This window comes from Pelodiscus sinensis, chromosome 22 (assembly GCF_049634645.1).
Source record: "Pelodiscus sinensis isolate JC-2024 chromosome 22, ASM4963464v1, whole genome shotgun sequence".
NCBI lineage: Eukaryota > Metazoa > Chordata > Testudines > Trionychidae > Pelodiscus > Pelodiscus sinensis.
The window spans coordinates 24,691,446-24,705,183 of NC_134732.1; the positions used below are offsets into that span (position 1 = coordinate 24,691,446).

The 13,738-nt window shown below is 42.3% G+C and overlaps 1 protein-coding gene and 2 long non-coding RNA genes across 7 annotated transcripts in view; 2 read left to right on the top strand and 1 right to left on the bottom strand.

Moving 5' to 3' along the window:
• NR6A1 (nuclear receptor subfamily 6 group A member 1) overlaps window positions 1-13,738 on the bottom strand; it is a 181,738-nt gene that overhangs the window by 117,764 nt on the left and 50,236 nt on the right. For 3 of the 4 annotated variants that reach the window (XR_012897202.1, XM_075905677.1, XM_075905676.1), the window contains exon 3: window positions 11,375-11,434. The exons of the other annotated variant lie outside the window; for it this stretch is intronic. Coding sequence is in view for 2 of the 3 variants with exons in the window: in XM_075905677.1 (XP_075761792.1) it covers window positions 11,375-11,434 (60 nt within the window). In the remaining variant the exon portion in view is untranslated. The remainder of the gene's footprint in view (window positions 1-11,374; window positions 11,435-13,738) is intronic. 4 annotated transcript variants of the gene reach the window in all.
• On the top strand, window positions 1,555-5,111 carry LOC112545590 (uncharacterized). Of its 2 annotated transcripts, none has more exons than XR_012897204.1 (3): window positions 1,555-2,839; window positions 3,336-3,793; window positions 4,727-5,111. It is a non-coding gene; the product is annotated as an uncharacterized LOC112545590 (long non-coding RNA). The 2 variants fall into 2 exon arrangements; XR_012897203.1 differs by having other exon boundaries at window positions 3,336-3,765; window positions 4,792-5,111.
• On the top strand, window positions 5,125-8,112 carry LOC142819341 (uncharacterized). Its single transcript, XR_012897205.1, has 3 exons — window positions 5,125-5,936; window positions 6,862-6,979; window positions 7,596-8,112. It is a non-coding gene; the product is annotated as an uncharacterized LOC142819341 (long non-coding RNA).

The window sequence follows — 13,738 nt, forward strand, 5'->3', positions numbered from 1 at the left end:
TCCCATTTTTAAAAATTCTCTTAGTCAAAAATTTTAGCAACTTTTTTTTTTTTTAAAGAAATCCAAAACAAAGTTAACTTCATAAAAATATTTTTTATAAACAGTCATTTAAATGAAACATGTACATTTTCCGTTTAATTTAAAAATGACAACAACTGAGTAAAGGACCCAAGCAACGCCGAGTAAATGCACTGGTGTTAGATAAATAAAAATGAGCTCACATCAGTAGCCTTTGTGCTAGGCACAAAGCCAAAACAAGCAAGCTGCCTTGTCACACATGCAAGAAATCAGACTGCCAAGTACAGTACATTCAGTGGAGTTCTGGAAAAGATTTTCACAGGCAAGGACCATTTGAAATCAACAGCTAATAGCAAAGAGTTGCACATTGATAGCTAATGTTTTCAAATTGATTAACACCCTGCAGGGTACGCTGCTGCAATAGGAATAGCCTAACATCTTAGGGACAACATTGACCTAAAGTACGCAACCTCCAGCTAGGTGAATAGCTGGAGTTACATTGCCACAGGGTTTCACTGTGGGGTGGGGTCAATGAGAGAAACTCTCCAGTCAACTTTTTATACTGCTTGTTCCAGTGGAGTACTGGAGTCAATGAGAATGATTGGCAGTGAACTTAGTGGGTCTTTACTAGACCCACTAAATCAAACCCCAGGGGATCCATCGCCACAGCACTGCTCTCCTGGTAAGCGTAGACCTGCCCTACCCTGTATGCAGGTAAAGTTAATGAAATACAATTGTCATAGGATAACCTGTCTTCTGAGCGAGAGAGCACTTTATCCAAAATGGCACCAATAAGAGATTTTCCACTTTTGAACAAGCCAACAGGCAACCAGCTGAAGGCTTTGGATTTTTTTTTCCAACAGTGAATAATGGCACCAAAGAGATTCCAGTTGGTGGAATACACAACTGCAAAAATATTCTCAGGTATATACAGAATACATTTTACACACCCAAGTAGTTTGTGACAGTCCTAAAACAGGAACTTCAAACCGGTTCAGTTTTCAGTTGATTATACTAATTTACATGTTACCATCACCTCATTAGGATTGTTCTTCTAATACAGTACAAGGAAGGGATGCCTCTTGTGAGAGAAGGCAGCAGGGTAACTGAATCAGAACAAAAACCAACAGTGAATGGCTGTCAAAAATGACAAACTAAAAATGCCCATCGAATGGATACAAAGATCTGACATTTCCCTTTTCCTCTCCTTTTACCCAGAGTTCCATATTCTCTACCTTGAATGACCAGCCCATGTTTCCCAGGCATGTGTATGTATTTGGGAAGGGAATATATTTTTCATTAACCATGCTCTCTTTAGACTATTGCACTGAAAGGCCATCTGCCAGAACTCCCACTGTGCCCTAAGTCAGACATAGCTTCAGTAGTAACCCTTTAATAATTGCTTTTCATTCTTCCTTACTATTATATTGCATTATCTTTCCAAAAAGTTTTTTTAAAAAAAAGAGAGATGTGTGTTGATTAAATGCAAGCCCTAAGACCATGCAAAAATGCAGTCATATCAACTGGGCCAGCAGATTGCCAGCTCTGGCTTTCAAGCATTAAATAGGAGAGATTCTGCAGCAGGATAAAAGGGAAGCAATTGCACTTTGCATCCTCAGAGTTCAGTGCAGATGGTATCTCCCCACCTTAAAGGGGTCACTAATCTGAGGTCACGGACCAGAACAAGTGATCCCATCTTGGATCCAGTCCTCCACTTTCACCTACTGCCATCAGCTACCCGTCACCTTTCCTCCACTCTCCTGGGCTGGCTACTAACAGAGATGGTCAAGGGGGAGGAATGTTGTGCACATACCTTTTCCCCAAGCCCAGCCCCTGTTCCACCCTCTTCTCCCAGAGGAACCGGGTCTTGGGGACTCCGGGGGGCCTGATGCAGGGTAACAGCAGGGGTCAGCCCCCCACACCCTCCATTCACTGAGGCTGTAGGAGCCATGGGGAAGCACAGCAACACAGCAGCCTCTGCTCCCAAGCCAGCCCAGTCACTCTGCTTCACTGCAGAGGCCACCCCAAACCATCCTAGGGATGGGCCAACTCTGCACACACTTCCCCTGGGCCATAGGGAGGGGCCGGCAGCAGCACAGAACTTGCAGCTGGAAGTCCCTCTGCTCCTGGTAGTGTTGTGGGGCTAGTGGTGAGGGGCCCCAGGGAGGAGTAAGTTGCCCAAGAGAGGCAGGCGGGACTGGGGTATATGGGAGGTAGCATGTGGGGCAGCAGGTGAGGCCGGGAGATGTGGAGGGCAAAACGTGTGGAGACATTCCCCTTTGCCCCGGGCTCTGTCCTGCTAGCAGGATTTGAGGACTGGCACTAAGGTACACTGAGTTTGAGCCCCCCGATCTTGAGTTTCTTTGAGCTTTGCTCCCTTCGTGGATGATGCACATAGCCCCTACCATGTACAGCGGATGGTAAAGGTCTCCACCTAAGTGGTTCTGTAGCACCAGCTTCATTAACACTTCACATTTCTTGTGCTGGTTGCTATTAGCTGAAATGGATTGTTCTCTTTTCACCAGAATCCCCACTCCCACTGACAGCTACAAATGTGCCCTCAACAGTGAGAATCGTTGACAGTGTCAGATTTTCAGGCTGATGTAAGTGTTGCCTGTGAAATGCGGAGACTTACCACGTGGCATTCTAGAACACTCCAAACCATACTATGGAAACCAGGCTCTCGGAGTTTACAAAGGCAGAACGCACTCAGTCGCCACGTACACCGGAAAGTGAAAGGGTTGCAAATACCTTGTTAGCCAAAATACTCATGAAGTCCATCTAGCCTTCCAGAGTATGCCTATGTGCACAGGATATTCAGGTAGAATCTTTTTAAAAAAAACCGTCATTGGGGTCCCAGTAGTTACACTCCACTAAAAGGAAAGGTTCAAGCTTTAACATTCATAATATCCTTATCTGACTATTAACGGAGTGTGTGCTTTGTAGTCACAGCACTGGGAGTGCATATAAAGCAAATTATTTCTTTCAAAGCCAAAGCCTAGTGCAATATCCTGGGACCGGCCCAGCACAGTACTGCATACAACAGTTTAGGCAACTTGAAGAGAGGACTTGCATAACGTGAAAGTCAGGATTAATAGGAAGATAGAATGTGGCAATTTAGGGAAAATTGAAAGAAATCCTTTTGCAGCCAAAAGCTGAATAAAAAATGTTGTAATTCATTTAATTTAAATGACCTTCCTAGGCAGAAGTTCTCGTGTTCATTCTAAAATTTAAAGGTTGAGGGTGGGGAAGTCACACTTCGCTCTGATTTTTTTCTTAAACCAGCAATATTCAACACTCTTTTTCCTCCCTTTCAGGTTGTTTACTGTGGGTGGGTGTCCAAAAGCCTTCGATATGGACCTAACTCTGCTCCCACCAGAACCAATGGTAAGACATCCACTAATTCGTGCTTTCATTGAAGTCAAAGTCCAGGATAATGCATTTCTGGAAATCCCACCATGTCATCTCACTGTTTCATTCCTGGCTAATGACTGTCCCTGTCCCGCTAGCATGGTTACAAAGCTCATACGGCGCTCCAGAAGAGTTCGACTGCCCGCTTCCTTAGGTCCTGCAAAAAGGTATTCAATTAATATCAGAAGCTACGAAACCAAAACCCATGAGATACCTGGCAAAAGGCAAATACCCAGATGGGAGGGACAGACGAGAGAAGTTCTGTGGCATTATTCTCATTTGCCCACAAGACATTTCCAAACATCAACAGGAAAGCTGGAAACCCTTTACGCATTGGTGAGGAATTTACAAATGATAGCTGCCAGTATCCTTTTAACTAGCACTAACAGGAACTACTTTAGGGTGAAGTCCTGCTTCTCACCATTGTTATTGAGCAACTGTGGAGTCAGAGTGATCAGTCTCTCCCCTCCCTCCCCCATCTCATGTTCTCTGGAGCAGAGGGTATGGATAAGCTAGAATGGATACCAAAGTGCTCTGAAGGGCTCTCAGTTCAGTCCTCCACAGCCACTAAAGACCTAGTGTGTTTTAAAAGGACCAGAACAAAGAAAGTTCTCCAAAGACGGGGGGAGGGGTGTGTGTGTGTGTGTGTGTGTGTGTGTGTGTACACGTACGTACCCTTTCAATTAAAATACAGGAAAGAGCTGGGTTCCCCCCAACCCTCATCACGAGTATGGTTTATACAATTTTTTTTAAAGTATGAATGAACTTTAAAAAAGAAGCCTAATACACATTACGGTAAGTACTTCTCTATTTTAGCCACCTTAATTGGATAAGAAAAGGACATTTTGTTTACTATACAGTTACAAATTGGAGCGTTCAAATCCATTCTAAGGAGTCCAAGTCATTTTTGCACAAAACTGCAGTCTTACATGCCTGCGATTTACTAAGCCCTCAGCTACACAGTTCCATTTCATAATATAAATACTATTATTTAAGACTGTGCAACAAAGAATGCAGAGCCCTCAGTGTTCCCACGCTTGGCCCAGGGAGAACAGAGGAATGGAAACTATGCGGCGTGTATGTAGCAGCCTTCCGATAGCTTCAGTGAACATTCAACGCTGTCGGTGAGTTTGAGAATTAGAAAAAAAAACCATCGACCGTTGATTGTACCTTGAGGTTTATCACCGACACACAGCTAACTGGAAAACTAGAACTTTCATTTCACATTTGGTTGCTATTAACATGTGAACAAAGATTAGCTGAGATCCTTAACAAGCCTTCCCATCACCATTACAAGTATTTTTTGAAAAGGATGTCTTCTGTTTTAAACATTCAACTGTTAAAATTTCCATTTTTTTTTAGCATATTAACTGTGATTTCAACCCAAGAAAACCTGAGTGAAAGCACTGGAAAGTTTGCACATAGCCAATACAGAAGCAATAACGTGTCCACAACAGAACAGTAAAATTTGGAACTGAGATTTGCAAACGTTGCACTAAAAGAAATGCGATGCAACCTCGTTCGGAATGAAAGCCTACTTCCCACTTGAGCAGGCAATTTGAGCTTTGCTGGAAAAGCTTTGGAATGTCATTTAATTTGCTCTTGTGAACCTGCTCCCCTTAATCCTCACCAACTGCTTACCAGGAATATTACCCAAGAATACAGAATTCCACGTTACTAAACCCAGCTGTTCCCTCATCTCACTCTGTCACAGGACAACAGAGTGGGGAAGAAACCTCAGCTCCTTTCATGGGACAGTTAAATGGAAAGTCACCCCAGTGAGCTACCAGAAAGAGGGCATCCTGTCCATACCTCCTTACAATATCAAATAGTGTTGTGCTCGCAATGCACTTGGAAGAAGAGATACAGAAAGGATTATGATTAGCTTAAAGTCTCAATTTTATAAATACCATCAATCTTAAAATAAATGCAATGTGCTTAGCATTGCAGGTTCTGTCCTACAGAACTTTGCAAATGGAGATCCAACAAAAATAACCTAAATCTTTTACTGCCCCTTCCCCTCTTTTCAAAGCAAAACTGGTTTAAAACTGAAATAGGCTAGTGATTATGGAGGAACGTCTGGGGGATGTTTGTCTTTGCTTCTGACTATTCTAAATTGGTGTAAAATTCTTCTCAGCATGTGGTCAAGTAATAAGAGCATCCTCATGAAAAAATGAACCCTTATTTTTATCAGCTATGGAGCTTCAGATCATCATGGCAATAAAACAGCTCCATATTCTTTACACCTTTAAGTATGAAGTCTCAGAAAATATGTTTTACTCCAAACTTCTGGGTAAGAAACAGAAGAACACAATTTCCATTAAAAGCATTAGGCCTTTCCCAAATATGCATCATAATTCTTCCATAAGTAAGTTAAGCATCCTGAAAGCATATTAGATATTCCCCTTTCATTTGTTTAGGAAAAAAAGTGGTCCGTGGACCTTTATCTGACAATTAAGGGCACAACTGCGCACCAAGCTTTTGCCGGTATATTAGTATCAGATGAGGTATGATTTTTATGACATTTCTATATTGTCTGCTCTAGCAAACCCCCAGTTAAATCAGCACAAGAAGTGCTTTTGCTATTATAACTCAGGGGAATGGGAATAATCTATGCCAACACAAGCCCTTTTGCCAGTATAAGGTGTGTCTACATTGGACAGTCTGCAGAATAGCTGTATTAGCAAGCATATCCAGTACAAACTAGGCCTGAAACGATCTTTAGCTGGGCGTGAATCTGGCCTTCTGAAATGGATAGGCTGAAAGGGTGAACTGAGATCTTGTGGAGAGTAGCTGCATTTATATATGCCAACCATCATCACCCAAGACTTTTTAGTAGTCAAAAAGTGGAGAGAGAATGGGTGGGATTTTCAAACAATCTCAAAGTCGGTATGAGCACACATCTCTTTTCCAGTCAATGGGATTTAAGCACCTGAATTATTCCGGTGTTTCGTAAAGTCCTACTCTATCTTCTTAAATGCAATAGAGCAAATGCTTAAGACTATTTAATTCTCAAGCCTTACGAGAATTCCAAGGCAATGCAGGTAGATGACAAAGATAGGATACAAAGATAAAATGGCTGTGCAAAACAATGTTTCTGTTAGGCACACGAGGGTAAATTACTCCATTTCGTAGAGACTTTAGAACTAGCTCAGCTATTATTCTTCTATCTTCTCCATGTACATGCACTTTACACACTATAGCAAGGAAATAAGATCACTGCTGAAATAATATGCATGTGTCCTGGAAGACTGAAGAGACAAGGTAAATGAGGCAATATATTTTATTGGACCAGTTTCTTTTGGTAGAAGGAATAAACCTTCTACCTTCATATCACTAGGGTTGCCAACTCTGACTGAAGCTATTCTGGTAGATCCCCTCCCCCCCAACATGAGAATGTCACTTTTTTAAGTATCATATTGAAATTTCCAGGATTGATTTCAACAGTCACCAGGAGACTGAGGCGGATTCCAGACTCCAGGACAGTCCTGGACGATTGGTAACCCTACCCAGAACTCTTCAGGCCTGGGGAAGGTAACCAGCGTCTGAGGTAAATAAAGGCTGGGACAGTGTTGATGTTTTATGAATTCCTCCATGGCAAACAGGGGACAGGACAGTACCTGATGAGATACTACTGTGCAGCTGAAGCATCTAATGGCTGCAATCAACATTCATTGCTGTCGGTGGGTTTTAGTTTGTATCAACTCACTGATCAATGAATGCAAACTGCGGACCAGATAGCGAAGAGTGCAGGGTTTTGTGCCAAGGGAAGATGGCTTACTGCAGGAGCAGCCAAGCTTACTGACCTTGTGAGCCACATACAAAAATCTTCAAGAGATGACTAACCCGCCCCATAAGGCGGCACCTGCTGGAGTGCGGCTCTTCTGCCCCAATGCCCCCACGCCTGCTGAACTAAAGCCTTAGACCCCTCTCTCTGCATGGCAAAAGCCTCTAGTCCCACCATCCTACCGCAGGGCAGAAGCCCCAAGCTCCCACCCCATCCAAGCTGCATGTGGCTTATGCACCACGTTGACTACCTCTCTCATCAGAAGGGATGGCTCCAGGCAGAGCTCCTCAAGCTAAGTAACAGCCCAGTACCTCTTACAATCCAAACAGCCAAATATTAATACAAATAATCCCATTTTTTGTTTTATTGTTGATCTTAGCAGCATGTCTCAACCCTTCTTGGAGCTTCTGGTGACAGAGTGATCTGGCTGGGTGTTCACAAGCTTGTTCACACTCAGCCTGGCTTGACTGGGAAAATGCCACATGGTAAAAGGCTTCACCAACCAGCCTGCGAAAATGGTGCGTACTACAACCACGTAGCTGTTCATATTACCACTGTACTTACTAAAACATGAATGACCATCCTGAATTGGACTGGAGTTCCCATTGTGCTTACTCTTCCACAGTTTTATATCAATGATAGCTAGTTTGCAGATGGGAACTGCATAGGATTAAAACTAGGTGAAATCTAGTCACCTGGTAACATGGTAGTAAGGATGGGTTACTTGTCTTATCTACGATCTGTTAAACCGCTTGAACCTGAAGGCCCTGCAATCTTATAAAAGCATTTGTCTAAACAAGGATGAACAGACTTTCACAATCCCCTCCACACCCCACAAAAGAATCCTGAGCATTTTGTCCTTTCATGTCTTAAATGCGAGTCAAAACACACTCTTACACCAGACCCCAAAGAGCTAAACCCTTTAAAAGAAAACTGGGTGAAGACCCTGGAAAGGGCCTGTTTCTCAGGCAACAGAACAGAAAGCAGTGTTCTTTAGAAAAAGCACATACTGTAGTTTCCTTTGGCTGGAATTTCTCAAAAGCAAACCCTTTCCACGGGGACAGAAGACTACAAAGTAGGGATGTTAACATTTGCTTATTTTGGCAAATGTGTACCCGCTGACATTTTCAGTGAGTACAGGTTTACACGTGGGGGCTAGGAGTTGGCAGGCAGGAACTGCCTCAACCTCCCCACCCCTGCCTCTGATACAGAGGAAGTAAGGTGGGGGGCGGGAGGAGACGGAGGCAGCATGTAACTGAGAAAGTTAACCATTGAGCCCAGGCTCATGAGTTAACTATTTACTCATTTACATTGTCATCTCTCTACTACAAAGTACTGCTGGATTGTTACAGCAATTTCTTTTCAAAGGTTTGCAACAGAATTTAGAAGCTTTAGCTCTGAACCAGCAAAGACTTATGCACGTGATTCATTTGACACATGACTATCCTCACTGAGCTCAATGGGACTGCTCAGGTGTAAAGACAGGCACAGATGGGATTCACAAAATTGGAGTTTGAAAGGGTTTTCTTTCCCCAAGCCTCGGGAACTGGAGGGCCCTGCTCACTCCATGCAATGACTTCCATTCTGGCACCCCCACAGTACAGCTAGCAGTCCCTATTTTCAAGTACGTATCATTTGATATGAAACACTTCAGCATGATTTACAAAAGGAAAGACTGCAAGGTCTCAAGCATGTTCTCACATATTCAAAAATTTAAGTGCAAAACAAATAACTCGTAGTTTTAGAGACAGGTTTTGCCCTGGTACAATTTAAAACAGCTTTCTACAGAACATTTGGGGGAGTTTCATTAGAATATGGCTGCTCCCTTCAAATATTTCCAGTGACACTATAAGCCACATTAACCTACAATGAAACAAGGACAGCACACACACGAGTGCTTTTATTGAGGGAATTACAGGCAGTGTACAGTGACAGTTCTGCGCTACCACAGGGGGAGTACAGAAAAGGTGTGGCCCAAGTACAACGCATGCTCATCTCAACTGCCCAGATGCATTAGTAAAAATAATTTATTCAGTGGCAGGGACTAAAAGAAATCTCTCAAGCAAAGGCTAAGCAATTCAGGAGAATCACAGATGCAGTGAAATGGTGGTCCAATTCAATGGCACAATAAGCTACAAAAAAGTTAAGAATGAAGTGAGTATTCTGCAGTCTTTACATAAAAGTTTTGGATGCCTAAACCGGAACTGCATTCATACTAACCCAGAGGCACTGAGCCCACTGACCAGGGCAAGTAAAGTCTGCGCTACAGGGGCGGCCCGTGAACCTAGGCCAACTTGGGAGTTGCCTAGGGCGCCACTGGCCCGGGTGCCCAATGATGACGTCACAGCCATTGATGGCCGTACAGGCGGGGGAGCCGATTGCGCCTTCCACCTAGGGCGCCAGCTGTCGCAGCCGGCCTTGAACCGCTCCTGGCTACAGCTTTAGCTAAGAGCCAGTTGGAGTGGAGGCACATGGCTTTAGGCCCTAAGGTCGCAGGTTCAATCCCGCCTGCTGATGACCTGGGTCTGTCATAATTCTGAAAGCCCTGAAGGGATTTGGTAAAGAGGCAGCAAAATAAGCAAAAGACCATTTGGTCAACTAAGATAAACAGATGACTATCAAGAGCTGACAAGCCCATTGCCATAATACCATGATGCAAAAAATGTGAAAGACAGTTCAATTCTTGCCATTAGGCAACCTTACCTTGAGCACTCAGCAAATATATCCAGATGCTAGGAGGTTACACAACACAAAAATTACCTTCATACATTTTGTGCCTTAAGGAGATTTAACACCCATAAACCTAAGTAATGCTGGCAAAAAAGGATGTAATGTTGAACTAGGTTGTGAAAATCCTCTCTGATTTTCAAAAAAAAAATATGCACATGCTGTTTGTCCCTAGTTTGCACATGCAGTTTGTCCCTAGTTTGCACATGCAGTTTGTCCCTAGTTTGCACATGCAGTTACTACAACTACACATGCAAAACTGTATTTGTATTTGCAAACCATCATCAAGATGCAGGCCTCACCATTTGCATAAAAAAACCCTGATTTGTCCATGCCATCCCTAAGTATATAGGTCAATTAAGCAAGAAATTGCACATGTGTTTCGAAAGCCAGGTCACAGGAGCATATGTTAAATGCTCAAGCCACCAAAATAATTACAGCAAACATACTCTCCATAACTACATCAGTATGTCAAAGCTTTTTCAACAATTCAAATCATCTCGAGGGTACACGTAGGTATAATCCCTCTGTACAATGAGGTCAAGGAGACAGAGCATCTCTGGACTTCGACCCTCTGGGTTTAGTTGGTTGCCCCTGAACCTTATTTGATTATCTGCTAAATAAACTGCCCGTTAATTGCTCAGCAATTTTAGGAATGCCCCCACAAAGTTTCCAACAAATTAAGTACATTGTCTTAAACAAGAGAAGTCTGCACTGAATTGCTGCCTCTGTTTAGAATTAGATATTTTGAATTTACACCTATGAACGCCTGTCTTTGATAAGGACTTATTGCCACCTAGTGGATTACTTATATTTATTCCTCAGACATAGCAATTACCACTAGATGGAGACTGAAGTAACTGGATTTGAAAATCCTAGCTTCGGGACTTCGAAAAGTAACAAGAGGGCAAGTTTATAAGACTGGGCACCAACTGCCTTTGGCTCTTGAAAATCCTAGTCTGCAGGACTAGGAGAATGTCTGAATATAAGTCCCTGTCTATATGAGAAGGGTTTTGCTGATCTAGTGAAGCCAGCAAACACGGGGGGGGGGGGAGGGGGGGAAAGAGGGGGGGGGGGGGAGAGAAAGTTAGTGGTATAGCAGTGTTCATTCCAGATCATGTGAGTCTACAGTAAGCTTTTTGCCAGCAGAGCTATAGCAGTTAAAAAAAATCATGAATATAACCAACATAGCTATGATGGCAAAAAATTTAGCATAGACTAGACCTAGAGCATTTATGGGGGGAAATCAGAGTTCTTTCTGAAAGTGGAATACCCTGCTTCTTAAGTGAACAATTTTTACATTGCAAAACTTCTACACTGAAGAGCTGTTTCATTCCACTGACAACCTCAAAACAAAAATGGAAGTTGTCAATGACCAAAAAAAAAAAATTCATCCTGGTCACGTGGGGCAAGAGAAAGACAAGTACTTACTGCCCACAGAGTTCATGGGAAGCACAGGAGAGGAGAAACTCATCTGTTCGACATCTGCAGCTAATAAGAAAAAAAAACTTTAGGCACTTCACTTTTAAAAAATAGAAATTACAATATTTAATTGTACATATTAAAATAAATTCCTGTTTTCACTCATAGGATCATTTTTCCTCCCCTTATATTAGAGACTGTTGCATACATACTATTTTGATTGTGCTATATTTGAGAAAAATTTCTGCCTAACCCCTCCTACAGTTAACAGACTTCCAAATTACTGAAACATTATACACACGTATGCTGCGAAGTTGTGTATGCATGCATGGCATAAAAATATTTTTTTAAATATTGTAATATTAACTTTGATATTTCCATGCTTTTGAGTGCTTATTTATGCAATCTGAACATTCTCATAATGTAGGTCTTTGTGTGGAATTTCTTACATTTCATATTTTTAATTTTAAAAGTGAGAGAATATTTCACAAGATTTCCCAGTGTTGCCAACTTAAAACAACCACCTAAATTCAATAATCTCACCTATACTTTACTGCCAGCGAACGTGCATTACAGCCCCAAATATTCAGAAGTCACGAGAAACACCCCAAAAATTATGACCTGGGCTTAAAATACATTATTTTTAATATTGTAATGAGTAGGATTTTTTCATCTGCCTGTTTGTGCCTTTGGAGGGAAAATGCTAACCCTTAAACATTCGCAGGCCTCTCTGGTTCAGTTCTGAACCTTACACGTACTTGGAAATGTAGTTGGGAGACTACACTTACTCTACTAACCCCAGAATGCAGTCTCAAGTAGACATCGCTGCAATGCTCAGCTGTGCCTGATTCAGGCTTTCAAGCTTCTCTGTTTAAAGATCTAGAAGTTAGGGGTGTGAAAGGTTAACCAATTAACATCTCCCTTAACGGAGGATGCTTACCAGTTCCAATTAACCAGTAACTGGTGGGGACTATAGCTCATAACCAGCCCCACAGGGGCCGCCACAGATAGACACTGCTCTCGTCTGGAGCAGCCTCTGTCCGTGGGGAGCCTGGACGCCCCAACCCCAGCATGGGGCTCAGATCCAGCAGGGGCACAGTGGGCTGGAGGCTGTTCCAACCAGGCTGGAGCGTTCCCCCACCCAGGTTCTTCCTTTAGTCCATTAACCAGATCAACTGGAAGTCAAACTAACGTTTAACGAATACACTGGATTTTACATTCATCCCTACTAGAAATGTAGTCACTCTCATTTGAAAGGAGAGCATTGCATTACTACGGAGCTGGGGTTTTTATTAAAACACTAAGGATTACAAGACTTGCATAAAATTCTGAGGAATAACTCCTGCTCCCATGAATTTCTGGAGGCACTTAGGTGTTAAGTTTGCCCGTCTGAAAACTTAAGGATTAAGACTGCTTTGTACAACTCCTTACAAAATTCGGCCCACCCTAACCATTTCACACCATCAGTAAGCCACACTTGCATGTACAAGTGTAATGGTACACTTTGAACTTACTACAAATATTAATCAAAATGGATTTACTATGTGTGCTGTGAGAGGGAGATAGCTCAGTCATATGCAAACCAAATGTTGCCAGGATAATCAATTGTGGCTATTTCACTGCAAGTTTAACTTTATGCAGTAGAAAGTGCTGAGATAGAAGTGTTCAAAGGAAACCACAATTCTTTCATGTGGAGAAAAGTATTTCACTCTCTTTACTAACAACATACAACTAAACCAGTTTTACTCTAAGTGTGCCCCTTTCCCCCCCCCCAAAAAAAAATCCTGCCTTTGGGCTGAGGCCAAGACTGGAAAATTTCAACAAGTTATGAGCCTCTGGAAACAGGTAGAGTGAAAACAGTTATGCAACTAAGTACCATAGCAGCCGATAGCATTCTCACTATAGCAATCCCCACACTCACACACTTCTAACTTTTAGAAGTTTATTCTACATACATTACACAGCAAAGAGAAGCTACCTTAACTGCATATAGGTCATTTCATTAATTCTCACCAGTGTACCAAAAGACATTAGTTACAATTTTTATTTAAGCCATTTAATTTTATCCTCCATCTTCATTAAGAAGATTTTATGTTCCATTCCCACGTGCTATTGTTTCTAGACCTGTTAGTTAAATTCATTTATCTAGCCCAGGGTTTTACAAACTTCTACAGCCACAGAGCCCCTAGGGGGTCCTGAAAATTTGGCAGAGTCCTTAACAGATCATGATTTTTAGTTCAATAGGTACCCAAATAGACAACAGTTGGAATTCTATTTTTATTTTTTGCATATTTCTTATAAATTCTTCCCCCTCCCCCCCAAGGAAACTATCCGAAAATTAGTAACAAAATGACAGGATCGTACACAACTGTC